The 22148-nt window shown below is 35.9% G+C and overlaps 1 protein-coding gene across 1 annotated transcript in view; it reads right to left on the bottom strand.

Moving 5' to 3' along the window:
* Nucleotides 1-22148, bottom strand: part of LOC148183026 (uncharacterized) — a 56299-nt gene that overhangs the window by 8270 nt on the left and 25881 nt on the right. Inside the window, exon 12 of the mRNA XM_088063261.1 lies at nucleotides 11324-11390. Coding sequence (XP_087919387.1) covers nucleotides 11324-11390 — 67 coding nt within the window. The remainder of the gene's footprint in view (nucleotides 1-11323; nucleotides 11391-22148) is intronic.

Here is a 22148-nt window from a genome sequence, read left to right as displayed (position 1 = left end):
AATTTAAACATACCAACTCATTGAAAAATCCAACACCATACTGTCTTACTCAACTTATACTGTGAAGTTACCAACCTTACAAAATAACCTCCCCCAGATTTTAATGAAGTGTTAATTCCAGAAGCCCAGACAGTTTCAACAACATTATAGCATTAGAAAGCAAATCAGTTACAAATCAATGCATTGCATTAGCAAGAACAGTGGGAGGTACATTCAGAATGAAAATAAGCAGAGGAAACAAAGGAAACAGAAAACTGTATGTAGACTAGACAGAAATGCAAAGAGCATACATACCTGGATTAAATTCTTCTTAAAAATAAAACACAAATTACATACCACCATCTTTATATTATTTTCCATTTATGCCGGAACACTGTGCACAAATCCATTACTATTTTGCCTTCCTTCCTTCATTCTTCCTTCTTTAAATGATACAACGTAAGGCTGCTTCCCAGTGATTCAAGTCAAGTGCAGTCAGGCATGCTGCTAGTCTGCAACGGTATCTGTTCTAAATTCCACGGTATTCCCTAGGCAGCATTAAATGGGGATTCTTTTCCTCCCTCTCCCATTTTTTTTTCCTCTCCTACAACTTGTGCTAACAGCTAAGAGTAATCGTGATGTTAGCTACTAATTCATTCTGCAGCTCGGGGTTGTTTCTCCTCTGTAATAGCAGAGCAGTAGTCAGTGTCCTACTCCGGTTCAAAAACAACATCAACACGAGAGAGCAGTAATCATCCTGGTGCTTTATGTGCCGGGAACTTCCCCCGCTGCTGTTTTCTCCTGCCACTGCTCCCGAATGCAGCAGCAGCTGCAATAGGCACAGCCCTGCTGCGTGGCAGGCAGCCCCTCCGCTCAGAGCCGCTCACAGGAACAACACATGCAGTGCGCCGGGGGAGCTGCCAGGTGCGCATCCGTGCCCGCAAGGAGAACAGCGGGAGATGGCATCTCTTGCTTGGCAGGGCCGTGTTCTACCCTCACCTTTTATTTATCGGTCTGACGTGACCCGGAGGAACGATTGTGTAGCTATTTCTTCCCGCAGTGCTTTCACAGACAGCTGATAATTTTTTGTAATGAAGCTGCTAAATACCCTTCATAGCTATCATTCCATGATGATTTAAGGGTGCTCTACATAATAAGAAATATATCACCCACTTTCCATGAAAAGTACTTAGATGTCCCCAATTAATACCTAGGCATTAGGAGGCATCAGTCATTTATTTATTGCAAGTCAAATAGCAGAATGGATTATTATTGTGCACGCAGTTACTAAATTTTCCTGCACAGAATACATCAGGTGTTTTTTCAAATGTAAACAGGTTTAGCAGTGTAAGGCCACATGCAGCCTTACATGTACTGAAAATATGTTTAAAACTCACACATGAAGAACTACAGAAATGCATACAGAATGAGTCTATATAAAAACATTCTACAAAGTGCACACACAGCCCAAGTGTAAAGGTTTCTCAAAACACATGTACAGGCTAAACCCACAGGTATGTGATTATCCTCTTTAATCTTGGGAGATAGCATGACTGGAATGCCATAGTGAATATTAAAGTATGTATCTTTTCCATATAAAAAATAAACCCTCAAATTTTGGATAGTCTGTAAGAACTGACATTTGTAACAGAGGAGCTTGTAATTCAGATACTTTCTTCAAACGATACCTTGAGTAAAAAGGCAGCACTTAAGAGTGTTTAACAAATTCCAGTTAAAATAGTTAAAACTTACTGGTTGTAGCTTTCGCTTTCTGCAATCCTTGTACTATTGTTAGTACTGTCATCCTGGGACACTGTTTTGCATACAATTTATAAATGGAAAAGTTCTAGAATCAGATCTCTTACATACAGTTGTAAATTAATATTTTGGATTTTTGCATGTAATTATAAAAATAATTATGGACTATTATTATATTTATTATGTCTTGCTGACATAAATGTAACCTATAAAAATACCATTAATTAGATTTATAGTTAAGAAACAGATGAATGAATGCTTGATTATTCATATCTTATTGTGGTTATTAGCCTGCAGCTGTTACTTTATATTCTGTCTAAACTGAATCAAACTTATTCTTTAAAACTCCCATATTGCATGCCAACAAAATATACAATAAAATTTCCTTGTAAGTGCGCAATAGGAAATACTCCACTGATATCAATACTCAGTGCTATATTCTTAACTACACAAGATGCAATAATAAAGCCCCTCAAAATCAACAGGACTGCTCATGTAAGGGTGAAAAAAGGAAAAACCAGGCAGCCTAGTCAAGCATGCCCACCGATAGTAGAAACACACTTAGAAATAAGTATCAGTCTCAGCAAGATTCAACAAATGGCCTTAAGACTACAGATAGTAAAACCAGTAAATATTAGAACTCTTTTGGAAAACTATACAGATTTGTTATTTAATAAAAAAAATGTGTTTGCCAATAACATTAACTCAGAATACTTGGATTCATGTTGCCATCTCCAAGGAAGTTCCTAGGTGTTGACCCTGTTTATACTCATCTGTTGTGTTACCACATGCTGAATATTTCAGCTGAAAGCTGAACTTATTCAACTTATTTGTTAATCCATCATAAGCAGGGAATTTTACTCTACCAGATGCATTATTCAATTGATATTTCAGAAGGAAATAAAAAAGCAAACATCAATCCAAAGACCTTCTGAACTCATGGCTTATCTTCCCTGAAGTTAAAATTCTGTGCAGAACTTCAAGCCAGAGACATGCTGACTGTTATGATACTGACCAACCAAGAATGATGTATAAATACGTACTAATTACTTATGAGTGAAGTCACCCAAATTCATCACCAAGTTACATACCTTTGTTCACACCCTTCTCACAGAGCTAGGATGTTGGTGACTTTCCAAAGTAAGTCTTTGAGCAGAGACTTTAATTCTGTACAATAAGTTCTCACAGTTCTGGAAGCCCAGATAATTGTAAATCAGTGACTGGAATGAAACTCCTGTGCATCTTGAGAAAACATCCCCATCAATTTTTGAAAAACAAACACAAAGGAGCAGTTTGAGTGTGCGGGCCCTACGCATTGGCAGTAACCTGACATGTTGATGAAGCTGGGCTTGAAGAGCTCTCAGGGTTCACACCAATTTACTCTATTTCCCATACACAATGTTAAAGAAATATCTTCCACACATAGAAGGAAGAGAAGAAATACTATGTATTGTATTTCAATGTACATATGAAATACGCATAGAGTTGTTGCAATTTGTTACACTATTCCAGCCAAACCCTGTAGCTTAACAGAGAAAAACAACCACCACCCAAAGAAAACACTACCACCATCAACCCCAAATCACACACCCCAATCAAAAACACCAAAGCCCAATGGGCAGCTAGAAACCTTCATGGAGAAAACAGCTATTTTTTGTACCTATTTCCAGGATTATATGATCATGACTTTCAGAGATGATTCTTTGAATTCTCACAAATGTCTGTCCACTGAAAATACTTCAGTAATTTTCATCACTACTTTTGTGTAGTAAACCCAGCATTAAATAACATAACTATTTTAGATGTTATTTGACTGTATCTATCGTGTAATTCTTATATTGAAATAGTGATAGTAGTAAAATGATAGAATGACTTTGAAGTGATCTGTATTTCATGATGGATTTCAGCCCAACAGCTGGAAAAGCTGTCATACAACTAAGCTATCTTTCTCCAGCACATCGCCTTCCCAGGTTGCTTAAGGGGTAGCTGTTTCTCCCCACGTATCAAAGAAGGGCAGTAACTGTCAATTCTGCAATGGGATCAGTCAGTTAGAAGGCAATCAGCCGGGTCGGGGCGGGAGCCGAGCAGCCGCAGCCCCGCCGAGCCCTGCCCGCTCCCCGCGCTCCCCCTGCCGGCCCCGCCGCACCGAGCGCTCCCGGAGCCGCTCCGCAGCGGCCGCCCCCGCCCCTCCTGAGACAGCACAGGGCTCCACAGCTGCTCTTCTTCAGAAAGGATGGTGTTTGCTCTACACTGACTGTGTTTCTTTACTGCGAAGCTCAAGGTTTCCTTCTAAAAGGAAGAGTTTGCAATAAGAGGGGGAAAGAGAAAATAACTGCTCTTGTGTTCCATAATGCACCTGTGAGCTGGTTTAAATTTTACTTTCAGGTGACTGTGAACATTGCTTTGGAGATTCTGAAGTTAAGGTGGCTAATGCTACTTCTTATCCCACATTAAAACTTTTCCAGACTTTTTTTTAAAAACAGTTGCTAAGTTTATAAAATTATGCAGCTTGAATTCTATTACGTGAAATAAAATCACTTTAAAGAATTTTATTTTTTTTATAGCAATTAAGGGAACAGGAAACCAATGTAAACACAATTGCTTCTTGCCAGCTGCAATTTAATAAAAATTTGCCCCCTTGATTTCAGACAGGATCATAAGATGGGATCACAGTTGAAAAGGAAATACAGGGGCAAAAGCCCAACAATAACTGAAGAATAAATCAAGAAACACCAATTTTTAATTTCTTTTATTTTTTTACCCAGGAGGGAAAGGTGAGCTTTTTCCCCATTCAGATTTACCAAGCACCTAAAGATATGTAGCATTTAAAATGGTAACTTAAGAACAATATATGTTACTTCTGAAAATTAAGTCTACATTGTGTTCTTTCCTTATGACTATTTTGCTCATTGTTATTCTTTAGGAATGTGTTCATTACAGAAACTGCTTTATGTTTTTTTTTGTCTAGGAAAGTGGAATCCTTGCTGAAACATTTTTTAAATGAAGAATCTGACTCACTTGCCACTTTTCATCTGGGAAACTGGTTTTAGGTTGCCTTTATCTCAAGCCTCAAGCTTTCTCTCTCTTAACCTCTGGTTCTCTGCCCCATCCCACTGGGGGAGAACAAATGAGCAGCTCTTTGGTGTTTACTTGCTGGCTGGGGTTAAAACACAATAACAGGGTAAAGCTCATTGACACAGAAGTGGCAGAGTGGAAGAGTTACAACATCTCCATTCAGTACAACCCTCAGTCATATGCTTTAACTCAAGTATGTATTTAACAGTGCTACTAAAGGTGCTAATTAAGAGCCATCTCAAGATTCATCAAAAGTGGCAGCAGCATAGGAAGACTTCGAAAAAGACTGCATCACCAAACTTGCAAAAAATAATAATTTGGTAGTGAATTAAAACATTCAACCCTGCCAATGTGAAAATAAGTAGAGAGTGGATCACACGAAAGACTCATAGCAATGAATAGGAACTCAAAGGCAGTTGCTGCAAGGATTTGAGAAAATGGGTGATAGCAACAACTGTGAAGTTACATCTTTTATAATAAATCTGGAAGCAAGGTAATTTACTCTCCTGGATCTTTTTTCCCCTAGGCTTTCTCCCTCTAGCTACCCCTTAGATTCCATCAATATAATTCATTAGCTATGACCTGTCAATCTTTGTGCTAGGATTCAGAGTTCATCAGTGGTCCATTCCTGGCTGCTCTCAGCTGTCTCTCCTATCCCAGATCTCCCACTGAATTGATTGCTGGTTATCCCAGTATTTCTCTCCTCATCCTAGGGCTTCTTTCCTTTTCTTGCATTGTGAGAAGTTCTCTGCCAATCCTTATAACTAACAACCCCAATTCTCCCTAATGTGATGGTTTCTTGCCTTCACAATCCTATCTATCTTCGCTGCATTCTGAAAGGCAGCTTTTGCCTCCATAGAATGGTGCCCATAAAGAACAGCCTAGCTGATTCATACTGTCTTATTTTTCCTGGTGTATGTGAAACATCCATTATCACTTGTAAACTTTCTCTGATGAGAATCCTGTTGAGTTTCTGTCTTCTAAAGCATTTTTTTAATCATTCTCTCAAATGCTCACAAAACACTCCATAATTCAATTACAAATATGCACCAGGAGCTGTATAATTCTGTAACACATTGAATTAGCCACAGGTTACCAATGAAACCAATAATAAATAATTTAACATCAGTCCAAAAACAACCTGCAAAATGCTAAAATGTGGTTACTTGAAACAGCAGGAAGAGAAAATAATGTTCTATGGTGCCCTTTTGAACTCAAACAAAGGAGAGAACAGAAGTTTAACTGTGGAAGACAGCACATTACACTCCTGTTTGTTGATTTTCTATAATAATATCAAAAGCAAAAGCTTGGATTTCTTATCCTCTATTATGAATCATTATATCTCACTTTCTGAACAGAAAAGCAGTGATAATCCTTTTTCTGACCTTGCCTAGTAGAATTCTCAAAATAATGATACAGCAGCTCATAAAGGTTTCTCCCAGAGTCCATAACACTTAATACCTTTAAGTCATTGAGGAAAGCAATTTTCAACTTCCACATTGATTTAAGGCAGGGAGGGAATGCAGTAAATTACATTATTTACCAACTATCTAAACTCACAATACCATAGGAAGATCTAAGTTAAAATAAGTCTTCAAGTAACTTAACTGTAACTGTTCAGATAAAAAGACATCTCCATTTTTTTTTTTCACAATTATATCGAATTTCAAAACATTTTCTCCCCAAAAAACTTTCAGAGGATGTCATCCCAGAGGGAAAAAAAAAATACCTGAAATGATAGGAAATAGAATAAATAAAATCTGTTTGTTCAGAATTCATGTGTAACACAATCTTCCATTTCTGCCCTTATCAGTGTATCGTTTTTTGTCAAAATAAACTTTCTAAACACCACTTTTTGAAAGCCTTAAAGGCAACTATGAAGTTATCTTTGGACTGTTGGGCCCCACACTGACTTTCTACCTTTGAGTAAATTTGGAATTCAGGCGGAAGATAATCAAAACCATTTGTGTTACAGAAGTAGGACTGCTGGATATAACCAATAAGAAATTTTCTTCAGATACTATATATATTAAAAAATGTGATTTAGAAAGCAAAGACATCCCAGAAATTCCTTTAACTTATCAGGTATATTTTGAGCTTCCTCATGTAACAATTAACATTCAAATCACTGTCTAAATATCTGCAACTTGGCAAATATGCTCTAATGTTGAACTCATTTAATTGAAAAGAAAGTGCACTTCATTTCTGTTTCCAAATTGTCAGTTGTCACTTTTTTTAAAAATAAAAATTTAAAATAAAAAATAACTTTGAAATAAATTCACAAAACTATAAAAAGCAGCTTCTTTGCTGACAGTCATTTCACCTAATCAAAATGCTGACTCCTGCTTGCACATAATTATTTTTTACTTGAATCAGAATGCAAAATATATAATATTTTATGAAAAGGAAATACTTGTTTGTTTGCACTTCAAGAAATGCTTGCATTACTTGGAATACAAGGTTGAAAAAATTTTCAACTGAAAGATTGCTTTTTTTAAAAAAAAAAAATTCTTTGGGCCTATTGAAATCTTTTAAAGATAAGTTTGGCATTAATCTCATAGCCCCATGGCTCTTAAAGAATGATTTCTGCTTTCCCAGCCTTAAATTCCCACTGCTCTCATGGTGTAATATCTGCTTTAGTATAATTTTATCAAGTTTTGTTTCTGAATAAGACAGTAAATCAATAGAGCTGACAAAACTAAGCTGCTGATAACTTCTCTATTAGTGAGCGTTCTGCTGCTGAGCATCACCACTGCATCCATCATGGAATTCACCACAAATCACAAAGAACAGCGTTACATCAATCCACAGTGAGTATTTAGTTCTACCTTATATTTTTTAAATTTTGGAACACACCAATACAGTTAATTTATTGAATAATTAGTGATCCATGGATGTGTTGTGGTCATTGTGCAGTCAGGAATATGGCATGTTGGGAAGATTTACCAGGGCAGATCTGTGCCACTCTCACTGTGGATCTCCAGATTATAAAACCAGTCAAGATAGTGCCACTATGTCACTGCTTATTTTGTCTCTAATACTCTCTATTGTCAATAAATACAGTTGTGGAATGATACAAAGGGTAACTTACATGAGTAGTGTCCTGCTCAATGTTAGCCTTAGGAATGAATTACTGTGCTTTGTATTTGATAAAAAGCATACCCATCTCAGAGAGGTGACATTTATTTATTCGAATATATTTCAGCAGCAGAACAGTCTCAACTTCACTAAGGATTAGTAGCTAAAGATATAATCAAAGTGACATATACAACTGGGGTAGGAAGGAAAAGAGGAGAAAACACATTTGATTGTACTCATGGCTGACACTGAGCTAAAAGAAAACTCTCATAGTGCATCGTTTCATAATTATTGTCAGCACTTCATAGGACTTATTTCAAAGCTATTAAAAAACTAAGACAAATTTAAAAAGCCTCACTGTCCACTACTCCTGGAATACAGTAAACATGAAACTAAAAAATAGACACTGGGACTGAATTATTTTAAAAGAACTGTGGTCTAGATTTTTGTTTTCAATCAATTAGCAGAAGCACAATTTGAGGATCCTATCTAGTTTTGCATTGTCTTTTTAAAAGCTATTATTTGCTGATATTAGGTTTTGCTTCAAATTCTTAATTCCTCTCCCATCTCAAAGAGGGGAAGGATTTCCCTAGAGCTTTTATCTTAGCACTGTTAGATCTTACATAATTGCAAGAAGGTTTAACTATTACTATTTCAAATACGCACCAAGGCAATTTATTATCTAGAAAGAAACATTCTCCAAAACAGTTTGGCACTTTTCCTATCTAGTCAATGTTTGAGTAAATATTCATCAGCTACAATGCCTCTGGTGAGCCACTGGGCTGTCATCTCTTATTTGATCAGAACAGACTAATTCAATTTCATATTTCCATAGATTATCACTAAAAGAACACATTCCAAAAATTATGACTGGAACCGAAGCCAATGTATTTTCTATTACAGTAAGAATTAATGTTTGTTTCATCTGTGAGGAAATACCTGAAGGTCATCAACCTGAGCAAACTATACTCCCCCTCCCCCTATTCCAAGCTAAATCCACTTCCTTAAATCTCCAAGAATATTTGAAAAAAAAAAAAAGAAAAAGAAAAAAGCCCAAAATTATCATTCCTCTGTTCTTAAAGGCTTCCAGGGATTGATTCTTTACCTATGCCTGCTTTGATGCCTAAAAATCATCCTCACAGTTACTAAAGGTTGTTATCTATTTCTCCAGCTCCTTATGGATAGAGACAGTTCCCTCCATGTGGCAGTAGTATCTTACAGCAGTTACCTACACGTAGAGATTGCTTTCTGTTGAAAATGACTTAATTTATCTGTTTGCTTGCCTCCATTATGAGGCTCTGTGAGTACTGTATCTTTTGCAAAATATGTCAGGACTGTTTAGTCTTCTGATCTTCTTGTGCTGCAGAGGGTTTTCTTTTATTGATGGCCTTTTATAGCCCCAATAATACTTGCAAGTGTAAAGTTTATTTTGATTAGGCGTTGTCAGAGATTCATTATCTCTCAGTTTCTGGACAAACAATGGCATTTAATGTCACATCAATTGTGCTAAATCAATGATGAGATAATACTAATGTACTATTTCTGAAAACCATTTTATCTTCAGAAGGAAAAGACAAGGCAAAAAGTCCAAGGCAAACCACAAGGTTGAAGCATAAAGGACTAAAGACATAACTGTATTTCAGGGACAATAACTTCATTAGAAGAAAAACCTTATCCAAATTAATTTGTAATGAAATAAAATGAGATAGTAACTCAAGAATTAAATTAATCTTTTAAATATTTTTAGAAATTTTCCTCTTCAAAAAGAGTTTCATATGAAGTATATGTTTACATCTCCCATCCACCTGATCTTCAAATTCTTAAAAAATCTCACAATAACTGCCACTGTGTTTCAGCCCCATAGTGATGCTAGAATAGCTGCTGAGCAATCTGCTCTTATGTCAGTGCACCAAGACATCTTGACTACTTTGCTACAAAAACCAATCTAATGACACAGTGAGACCCCAAGATTCCAGCTCATGCATATTAACTTTACCATCTTCTAATTCCTGACCTCGGAATCACTTTGAAGAACAGCAGTGGGAAGACGCAAAATTCTAATATTATTGTAGTCAAATACTCTTAACATCTGAACAAAACTCAGCTGATTCATCAAGTCAAAGTTACCGTTTGTATGGTATTAGTTATTTGGTTTTAAACTCAGAAATAAGTTTACTCCACTCTAGGCAATTAAACACACACTGAAGGAAAACTCTTCACAGAAGAATTTATCTTCAGGCTATTGTGACCTCTGTCTGCAAGAAAATAGTTGGACTATTTGACTTGTTTGACCATTGTATTCAATTACAGAGCAGTATTCTTCCTGCCTGTCTCCTTCAGTGAGCTACCATTCAGCAGAAAAAAAGATCAAACCAGTGACAGAACTGGATACAGAAACCGAGATCATATGAATCAGATAAATACTCTTCCTACAACACTCCAGTATAAACAGATTTCCCCCACCACTGTTTTCACACAGGCGCAGTCTATGGATTATCATAAAGACAAGAGAACTCAATAAAAAAATAAATAGGACTTGGTCCCCAAAAGTGCAGGAAAAAAAACCAGCTCAAAATGAACTGATGAAGGTGGATTTTAGATGGGGTTTGACTCATATTCACAGTAACCAAATTTAGCTGTGCCATAAAAGAACAGAAACAATATTTAACAGCAGACTACTTGAGAATAAGCAGTATTTCCAAAAGGCCTACACACAAAAGAAACAGGAAGTCTGTGACTTCAGTATTTCATAGCTCACTGTACACACTAATGTCATAATTGCTGTGTTTCTCAGAAGTTATCAACAACAGTTCTGCACTACAGTCAATGCTGTAAGACTGGGCAAAAATTAATGACATCTGAATTCCCAAACACTGATGTGAGGTAGTGGTTCACACAGTTTAACAGCAACCATGAGAAAGCAAATATTTGGTCTGTTTACATGGTCAATAATGATATAAAGCGATCATATTTTCCCTTAATTATCACATCTAATAAAAAAATCCATGTTGAGGCAGTGGTATCATCAGTAGAATTTACAAGTTTTTTTCTAGGAAGAAATGTTCTTTAAACAATTTTTATTAAATATTGATGAAGTACTGATCTTCCTTAGAATCAAAAAATATTTAGAAAAAGATGCCTGACGTTGTGGTATCTGGATTAATATGCAACACTTCTATGATGGCCAAACTGCAGTCACTCCTCTGAGACTAAAGAAAGTCTCAATCTCATCCTCTTTCTGTTTCAGAATAAAAAAAATCCTGAGGTGAGGAAACCCCACAGATTTAAGAACCAATGGAAGTAATGGTCTCAACTACCAGAAACTTGGCAGTCGCATCTTCAAGTCCTTCTTACATTAGCTTGAATTATCCTTGACACTGAGAAATTTTTTACATTTCAGTGATTCATCAGAAGTTTTAAGAGTAGTTCTTACCTTCTGAATAGCCCTGGCCCATCTTGCTTTTGCAAAATTACTTCGATTACTTTCATCTGTATTTCTCCTGGAGAAAAAAGAAGGGAAAAAACCAAAGTACTCAGTACAAAAAAGTATGAAAATAAATAATTAAAATAAATCTATGGCTGAATGGATCAAATTCAGATCCATCACTACCCTCATAATACCACCTTTGGATTACAGGGGGTTCCTTTAAAGTTGAGAGTTCACTGGCTTGAAAAGACACAATCCTTGTTCCTCATATTATCACGGTATAAAAGGACATCAGCAAAGGAATACATTTCCCAATTATAGCAGCTCATAAATCAGGATTACAAGGTCTTTAACATCAAATAGCAGGAGGAGAGACAGAAAACAACAAAATCCAAACCACCAAAGACAGTGAAGAAAAAGGAAACCTTTGAACTTCCTTAGCGAAGGCATATCCTTGTGAGACAGAGACACTGTCACCAAGGCATTGCCAAATGCACTAAAGGAGTTACTGAGAAGCCACATAACATAAAAACAATACTCCCTCCTCCCCAAAAAGTACCACCAAACGAAAACTAGTATTTATTCCAACCAATCCTTGAAATACAATCCATTGCATATTTGGTTGCCCTCACACAGAAGTTTCACACTTGCACAGGTTAATTATAATTAGGGCTCATTTTTCAGCTATTTCACCACAACTGTGAAGAATGTTGGCTTAAACTGAAAAATACCAATTCCATTAATGGCTGTTAAGCACAGGTTAAAATAATTAGCATAGATTCCACCACTTCTGCAAGATTCTAAGTAGTTCAAAAGCCACTGCCTTGTACAATACCAGTTAAGTTGTAAAATCAAAATTATATGGTAAAATTCTACACATAATTTACAGAGGACAGTAGAAGCCTGTTTACTAAGTGAAGTTTTTGCAGAATATTTATATTATACCTCAGTGCCATCCCTTGGCCTACACATTACTATTTAATTATCTTGGACTTTTGGAACAGTACTGTTTTATTTGAGGAGAAAAATGTTCCCTCTGATACGCACAGCTGAGTGCACATGATGCAAACCAAGTATGAAGAGGCTTGTCTTCCCCTGCCCTCATCTCTCAGGCTGCATGTTTGCTGGTTTGCTTCACAACTCTTCTTTTGTTTTCAGGTAAATCAATCAAGTGATACTAGTAATTGGTCCACCCCATCCTGCAGTTGTTAACTAGACTGGAAATACTCGGTAATAATTAACCTTAGGGATTACCAGAGTAATCAACCTCAAGGTCAGATGGAAATTGGGTTGTCAGTGTTAATTCAGAGGGAACAGAGAGAAAGATTTCTCTGCCTTAACTAAAATTACATAGGGAAAAGAGTACTCTTAAGTTTTGAGACATAATATACAGAAGGGGACAAAAACTGGTTCAATTGGTTTGCAGTACTTTTAGTGAGTCACCAATCTGTGATCAGATCAGGCAGCTGAATACTTCTTGTGCCAATTAGAAACTTAGAAAGACACAGCAAGGAGCAGTTTCTACCTGTCCACTTCCTGCTGACACAGTGATGGGTGCAGTTTGGACAAATGGTTGTTAATTTTCTATTCAGATCTAGTGAAATTACTTAGTTACCTGGCAGAAAACATTTTACCAACACTGAACAAAGCTTCTGATGGCATGTGCTTTACATGAATTCTGGGTAACAAAGCCCACCAGATACTGCTGGGAATGACCAGTCCTGCTAGCTGAACCGCACAGAAGGAACATATGTGCCAGGAAAATACATTACTATAATTTTTTTAAGCAACATAAACAAAAGCAGATTAGGGAACTTCACACAAGCATTAAGCCAGAAAACAAGGGAATCATATCTGATAATTAAAAGAGCGTAATATTGTGATTGAACAACAGAAAGTTTAAAAAAAAATGACAAATGCTTTAGGAGTGCCTGAAAAATCATACTGATTCACCACCCCTACAACATAATGCCCAGCTGTGGTCTCTGATGCTGTGCAGGCCACAAGAACAACAAGACTAGGAGAACTACAAGAGACACCTCAGGAGAAGTATAGCAATATTCAGATCTGGTGAGCTCAGAAAGCAGCCTGGGTCAAAGTTTTGACACTCCATGCATTAAACTCAGTGGGCTTTCACGTCTCTTAGCCAGAAGGATCAAAATAACCAGTCTTGTTGCAGTGATTTACTAGCTAATAACAGGTATGTGCCAAGGAATGCACAGGCTAGATAAACACAAGGGCTTTTCAGTCTGCTTTATCAAAAGCTAAGGCTTTTTAACAGAAAACAAAAGTTACATTGACACTTTTATTTAATAGATGTTTTCCCCCTTCATTTTCCTGGCCAAATACATTAAAATTGCTCTAGCATTGCAGTGATGATTTGCATTTTCATGGCACCTCTTTTAAAATTAATCTCACTACATACTTCATTGTAAGGCAGTTAATTATAGAGCAGTTGCAGTGTGGCCACATACTGACAAAAAAATGACATCTTCTGAATGCTTATTTGTTTGTAATAGGCAATCCTGAATATCTACATTAGTTTCTAAGTATTCATCACCAATGTCAGTTTCATCAGCTTTGAATATAACTGGAAAACTGTGGAAGAAAAATTGAAATAATTATGCTCTATGATGACATTTTTATTTGGCAATTTCCACTCCCTACTGGAAATGGTCAGGCTGAAACTAACATCATGTGCTTAAATCAATCTCCAATGGACATATCAAGCAAACTTATACTAGGATAGTACACTACCACAAAAATGTTTAGTTTTCTTTTTCTCCTTTAAACGTACTTTTCAGAAAATTCCAGTAATGCTCAATCTTGTACAAATATTGGATAAGGCTGATGACAATTTCGAGTTCTATTCTGCATTCTTTTATAGCTCAGGAGTGGGATAGAAAAGAATAAAGAAAGATGAATAACAGCTTCTCTGTATTTTAGAATACAAAGAATAGTACTTTAAAGTGTATCACTTTCAGTGCTGTAACTTTTGAAACATGTACAATTTAACATGCATTGGAAGTAAGTTTGTAACACATCCCAAACTTTTTCTGGGAGGATTTACATGCTTGTTAATCGTTTAGACTGCAGCAGCACAAGTCCTTTGTGAATATCTCTGTTGGTGCAGTCGCTACCATGGTCTTGCACACCAGGCCAAAGCCACATTACCAACATTACACACACCTGGGCTGCAAAAGCCTGTCCTTGCTCCAGCACTGGGCAGCAGCTGAAGCTGATTGCACTGAAATTGTTTTCAGCTGAAAACAAGGTGTTTTACAGCCCTATCTTTCAAGTCAATTCATGCACTTGGTAGAAGGACACACTATCTTTATTGGAAAATATGTCTGGGATATGGAACTATAGAAATAGTATCTCATCAAGGATTATTGGACTATAAAAATAATTAAATTTTAATTTTTTCATAGGCCTCAATTATATAGTACAGATAAAAGAATAATTATAACATTAAAAAGCTGTGCAATAAGTAGCAGTTTAGTAAAACACTAAGAACTGTAGGCAGTACTTTGCCATCTTAGCTATAATCACATTTAAAAGAAATCAACGATGTGGTAAAATTGCAAAGGAAAATTAAGTGATCTAGGCATTCCACAGTTAACTATACCACAGTAGGACTTACTTTTTCTAAACCTTTCATAGATTAATACAATTTAGCATTACCCAATGCCTTATATAACTATTTTTTTGTGTTAGTGGCAAAGAAGGCAGAGTTTTCTCCAAGATACTTTTCTGGTAGCAGTGAATCTATGCCCCTACACAGGTTCCACTTTACAGATGTTCAAGTTGGTCTTCAAAATTTAGTCTTTAAACTAACAGAGCAGAGAACAAAACACTATAAGTCAGCAACCAGTTACTCATCCCTACAGTAAAACTTTAGTTTTAAATCTGAGTACACATTTTTTGTTTCCATTTGCTTTCTTATTGTCTAAAATAGTAAGTTTCAGTAGCTGTATTATCATCTTCAATCATACATTTATATTAGTGCTAGCTTTCACTTCAAATAGTTTACAGTTCTGAGTTTTTGGTGGTTTTTAAAACTAAAATTACAAGTTCCTAGTTTCTTTGAGACAAGGCACTAAATTTTGTCATTCTGTATTTTGAGAACATTACTACAGTAAGTAATGAAATAACATTTTCTGATTTCTTAGAGATAACCTTGTTTAAGTGCCTAAAAACACATATTACAGCAATAACATCTGCTTTCTAGCCATTCAGATTCAAAAATTTAACAATGCATAAACAGAAACTAAAACACGCTTACATATCTGCTTTAGTTCAGTTTTTCCTCTAACACTCTTTTACAGGTTACTTACCTAATCCTTAAGAACTTCAGTCTTTTATAAGAGCTACATCTTTTGATTCAGAGAGAAAGTGAATAAAGTCTGAAGTGATGCATTTATCCTCATAATAGAACTCCTATTTTTTTCCATTTCAAATTTTTCATCCAGTTCTTCACAAGACTTTCACAAGCATAATTCACATTGATGTTGATCTTCATGTCTTCCTAAAGAAAGAGATGTGCCCCTGCTTGCTTTTAGAAATACCTCTGAGCTAAGTGTGCACGGCTGCTGAAGATAAGCCACCAATTACTGCACCTGACCACTACTCACCTTCCTGGGCACAATTAACACTCTGGGGCAAGTACCTCCCTCTCCCTTGTGTCTTTTGACTCCTCAGATGGGTCTGAAGTCTGATCATAGTCTGACTTATTGATGGGATGTTGCTGTCTCTGCTAAAACTGATTCAGAAACTCCCAGCTTACTTTAACATTTGCTTTCCAGTAATGTTATTTTAGTGTTTTGACTTAAAATATGACCCCAAAAATACTTTTATTTTCATCAAAAATAGAGAAATAACAAACTCTTCCATGTAGCTGAGAATGAGTACTGGGAAAAGGAAACAGTAACTACTTAAACGTCTGTATTTTGGGCCACTTCAAATGTTTAGACTTCAAAATATGTAGAGGCATTTTTGATTCAAGACTGCAGGATTTTCTTGTTATCTGATAAACTATTCTCAAAGATTAATGGGTCCCTTTCTTGAAAGGTTTGGTTTACAAGATTGGGTGGCATCCTGTTTTCATTATGCTGGAGGAATTTGTTAATTTTTATTAAACCTTATTCTAAAGAACCACTACCACTGCAGGCCTAATGCTAAAAGGCGTGCAGAGATGTACAGTAATCCATACCTAAACTTTTAAAATTGCAATTCTTACCATTCAGAGCTATGAACTGGATTGTAAACTGTCATTCATATCTATCAAAACTACAGCTTGTGATACAGATCTTATACACTTAATACAGTGCCAGTAGGCAATAGCTCATATTTCCCTCTATATTGCCATAGAACAGCAGCATTGAAGAAAGATTCTGTTTTTTTAAGGCCTGCCAAGACAGTAAATCAACATTTAACAAAGTAACTTCCAGGTTTTTCTGATGGATATAAAGATATTACTATCTAGTGCTGCTACCTGAGAAACTCCCCACAAGATACATTATCTCCTCAGTGCTGCAATAGCCACATGAATAATTTCCAAACTGCAAGATGTTTATCTGAACAAAAGGAACATGCAATTAGGACAGAAGCTGATTGACAAGACCAAAGGCTATGGCAGGAGACAGGTGACACAAGGAAACACATGTTGATGTGAATAAAACATTATCAAGACATTGTTCTGCTGTCCAGTGAAGTTATAGCTTTTAATCAATCTTGACTCTGTCAAAGTGTCATCTTGGATTGTTCCCAGAAAGCAAACAATGTCTATGTGACACTTAAAGAAACTTTATGAATTTCTCCAGATTTTGCCTGGATTTGCATTATGCAGCTATTTGTCCGTCTCCAATTTCTTACTTATTCTGTAAGTTCTTATTCTGTAATGTTGTATCATTAAATCTTTTTTTCTTCTTCTAATATACCCAACTCAAAAAATAAAAATGTGGGTATTTATTTCCCCAAATATATATTGGAAAATCATATTTTTTCAATCAACTGAACTCAATATTCTCCTACAGAATCTCTCTATTCATAACCAATGACTAATCTTTCAACTTTATTAATAAGCCATCAAAATCAACATTAGAAAAGTATTTGATTAAGTATGCATGTAATAAACAAACAAAATAAATTGCTATGCAAGTATAGTAAATCAATTCCAGTGAAGTTTACCCTGCTTCTGAATAGAATGTATTCAGTATCTTTCAGGGTCGCAGCATATAGATGAAACATGACACAGCAGTAGGAACCCAGTCAAATATTTTATAAACATTTTTGCTTTTCCCATGGCAACTCTCTTTTCTCCTGTTGTGTAGCTCCTTATGTAGAGTTCTTATGCCCCCATCTGAAATGGCTTCTGTGTTTAGAGATTAAGTTACATAGAGAAAGGGAATTTCTTTGCAAAAGAACTGATACCTAACAACTATTTTAGCTTTTCTGTAAATGAACAAATTTTCTAGTAGTTTCAGGGGAATACTTGGACAGAGATTGAGTCTTTTCAACCTTTTACTCACAGCTATAAGTATTAATTAGATAAACTAGTTCCCAGAGGCCAACAAGGTTACCTTAAAAATTTACTATTATGTAAGGTCTAAGTAAAATATGTTAACTTTTATAGCAAGTAAACCTTTTGGGACCCCAAAATAAGATAACTGCATAATAATAACAGACTTAATACAGTTACGTGATATCAGAAACCTTTAAGAAGGCAAAGAACTTAATTAATCTAGGTAAAAGAAAACTATAAAAGCCTTTCCCGTTCCTTTCAAGCCTAAAGAATTTATCATGAATGATGTTACATTATACAACTCTCAGGGAGAGTCATAATGATTTCTCATTTATTATGAAAAGTTGTCACCATAACAAACAGTATAAAACTATGAATATTAATAAGGGAGCCAACTAAAGCTCAGTATCAGTTCACATCAGGATGCAAAACAATCATCGGAACACTTCCAATAACCACAAACAAAACAGGCACTTGTGAAAAGGCTGAATGTAAAGAAACTTGTAACATCTAATTACTTGGAGAAGTGAAACAATAAGAACTGGTTGGGATAAATACTGGAAGAAACCAAGACTCTGCTATGTGACAAATATATTTGTGTTTTATTTTAATGTGTAATCTAGTTTATAATTGGGTTTGTAGGTTATTTCATATATGCAGTAGGACATAAAACTTGGCTGTATCTTTTGTGCTAGCACTAGACACCACCCCTCCCTTACTGGAAGTTTGTCCAAGGTTGTCTCATTCCTAGATTGGAACACTGGCTCAAGCACAGCTCTGCCTATGTACCCACTGAGCAGGATCCCCAGCCTCGGACTCATTGCCAGCCTGAGTTTGACCCTGCTGTGCCCTGCCCTGGCTGCACCACTGGCCCTGACCCTGAGCTCCAGGATTGCCAGTTTGGCCTCAGACCTGTTCCATCAGCCCAGGCTTTTGCACTGTTTGACCCTTGCTGCTATTCCCAGGCTTGCCTGGGGTGCTGGGCCGGGGCACTGGCTGCCCTGGCCCTGGCCTGCCTGCTGTGTTATCCTGCCTCACTGCCCCTCCCCTGGGGAGCAGCAGCTCATCCTCACTTACCTAATGCCTTCACCCTGCACATTTCTACAAACCCATTCTGACTTTCAGATGTGCCAAAAGATTGGATTCATAGCTGCATACTTCATAGTTACTAAAAATGTTTGAATAGATTCTACTGAGAACTTCAGGATGCAAATTAAAGCATTTAACTTCAAAACCAGTCAAACAAAAATAACTTCCCAAAATCTATTTGGGATAACGTTAGGAAAGAAAATGTACATCAACATGTCACATCAGCTCACCATCACTTGTTCTAAACTGCAAATTGCCTTGCAAATAAATCTGCTTGGTTCCATACTACAGTTCCTAACAATTTTATATTCATTGGGGTTTTTTCCTCACATGATCTTCAATTCTCTAAATGATTCCCCATAATATCAGTGTCTTTTTTCTCATTCTCTTTCCTGTACAATATTTTCTTTCTATATTGTTAACTGCTAATTATTCTTCTTTTCCATTTTTTTACTCAAAAATATTTAAAGCATACAAATTAAATGGATAACAATGGTAAAGTTACCATGATTATAAAGTAGAGACACAAAAAAGCCCATAAAAATTGTTTAAACTTCAAATTCACTGTATGTATGAGACTTAGGAATCTCCGTCTCTAATTTAAAATTTTGTTTGCACTTCCTCTGCTGTACAGAGCTACTGTAACTTTAAAATTATTTAGAAACTTTTTTTTAAGTAATCTTTTAAAGTACTAATTTAAATGCAATCAAGAGCAATAGTTACAGGCCACAGAAGATCTGAAGGAAACACATTTGAGAAAAGCAAGAGGGTGGAACTGAAATAGGAAAGAGCCGCAGAGCAGGAAGGATTATCAATGATCATGTGAGTTTGAGTGACAGATGAGAATTAAGCCTCGGGTACAGTGGAACGAATTCTCAGCATTGTGCTGGTTCACAAAGGGCTTAATTTTACACAAGATTCTTACAGAAAAGATCTGCCTGACTGTATTATATAAATTAATAACAACATTTATTTACAGTTTTGAATGACTGATTTATTGTACAAGACTAAACATCACCTGAAGTTGAATACTTTCCTACCCACACTGCTTTCTGTAACTCAAGCAGAATAAAGCTGTCCAAGAAGCCAAGGAGCTTAGAGGAATGCTCTTTAATATGTGAAATTAGTTCAGACTCAGGGAAGTCTCTTGGTTCATGGGTTTTGATGTAAACAGTCTTTTTACCTGGCCTTTGGAACACACAAGTATTACATGAGTTAAACTACCTTCAGTTTAGAGAATAGTCTACAAATAATAATTAATGCAAAGACACCCATCACTAATTATAATGTCAAATTGTTTTTATATTTTGAAAATAAACTGCCAGTTCTAAAACCTGGGAACCAGGGGATGTTCGTAGACAAAAACCTTGCAAGATAGACTTCCTTTGCTAAATGCCTTTTTCTTTTATTCTTTTGGACCTCATTTCTTTCTGGCAGTATATACAAAGCAATAACATGTTATAGATGATCAGTTATGCTTACTTATTCTGTAATTTAAATTTGAGGAATCTCTCACTGGATGATCATAACAGAAAACAAAAGTATAAGTTCAAACACTATCTGTTTAAACAGATGGCTATGCATGGAAATATGGCTTTAGTTTAAGGAGTTCCTAACCTGGAGCCAAGAGGTGGAGGTGGAAATTTTCATGGCTCACATATAATTTTATGCTTGTCTATCATTTTTTTTCATGTTATCTAGGCATGAATAATGAAATAGATTACTAGAAAAATGGCTGTAAACTGATCACCTCAAATTAATTTGGGCCTTGGCAATTGTTTGCTTCTCTCTGTATGGAAAACCAGTAAAGATTAATTACATTTTTAAGAGGCCATTTAATGCTCATGATGTTTTGAGCACTAAGAAACTTTTAATACTACCACATTGAAGCTTTCTTTTCAGTTTTCATCCATTTGAAAATAAATATGCATTTTACTGTCACAAATCACTGTTTTAGTTAATACCAATTTAATGAATACTACATAAAAATCAACTTTGCTAGTGGCTGCAGGTCATGAAGTCAAATTTTAGTAATATATCTCCTTTTAATGCAGCAGTTACAGTCACCCAAACCATTAGGAAAGAGGAAGAACTGTTAAAGCCAAACACTTTAGAACAAGATACTTAACCCCAAATTTGTCAATACAATCTATGTAGGTCTATCATTGTTTTGTGGGCAGCACATCTCTCCTTCTCCTCATGTGGTCTATGTAGGTAGAAAAAATATCCATATATGGTTTATTATCCATTTAAATAAGGGATTTTTAAGGGGTCTTTTTAATGTACTAAAATCTTGTTTCTCCTTGTTCAGTGATGGATTTACAGCTCTAGAAAGATAACAAGTATCACAGAACAAATCAGTATTATTTTTAAAAGAAAGATCCTTGTCCCTGTTGCTTTACTTCCTTAGGTTTTGGGATTAGCTGGTTGTTTTTTAAAAGAAATATTTGCTTCACTTTACTTGTTTTGGAGATGTCCCTAATCAATTTTCTGCGGTTCACTTTGGTTTATGATTGACAGGTATATCTGTGCATTCTGGCTATTCTGGATATTTCCACCTCAGCGGTACCACAGAGAATAACCACGAAATCATTGTTCCTGCAGGTAGTAGCATTCAGCACTGGATACTAATAATGCATAAAGAGTGAGCCAACTGATTTATCATAGTACGGCTACTGTGGAAAGGTGGAATGAAGTATACAATAAATACTTGATTGATGATTTTTAAAAATTCACAATGATGTTTTCATTAATTATGTTATTTGGAGAAAAACTCAGATGATTTGAGGGTTTTGGGGGTTTTTTACTCGTATGTTCCCCTTCTCTGTTTTTTCTTCTAAGCCACTAGGAAAAAAAATAGCTCCAATAAGAGGTCACTTAATAATTTACCACATCCTTCAAATTTTATTGAGTTTTTGCTTTATGGGAAAATGTTACTCAGTTACACTTAATTAGTCATCAGTCAACACCGAAAGTCAGCAGCCATAAACACCAGTTATGTACATAACCAAATAACTGACGAATAAATATCAGTCTAAAAAACACTTATGGAAGAAATTTGGAACATATTAATACTTAAATATTTATAAGACAGTTAATTTTGGTGTTTAGTACAGCTATTCAAAAGCAGTAGTCTCATCCACTTCCCTAATATTTCAGATTTTTAGTACAAATGCAGTTATTTGGAATAAATATCCATCCCTAAGTTTTAAAACAATC

This window comes from Pseudopodoces humilis, chromosome 16 (assembly GCF_049639895.1).
Source record: "Pseudopodoces humilis isolate 2021_Gansu_Grassland_sample_001 chromosome 16, ASM4963989v1, whole genome shotgun sequence".
In the NCBI taxonomy this organism is placed as follows: Eukaryota; Metazoa; Chordata; class Aves; order Passeriformes; family Paridae; genus Pseudopodoces; species Pseudopodoces humilis.
Note: the sequence above shows the minus strand (reverse complement) of the source record. Positions and strands in the feature narration are given on the sequence as shown.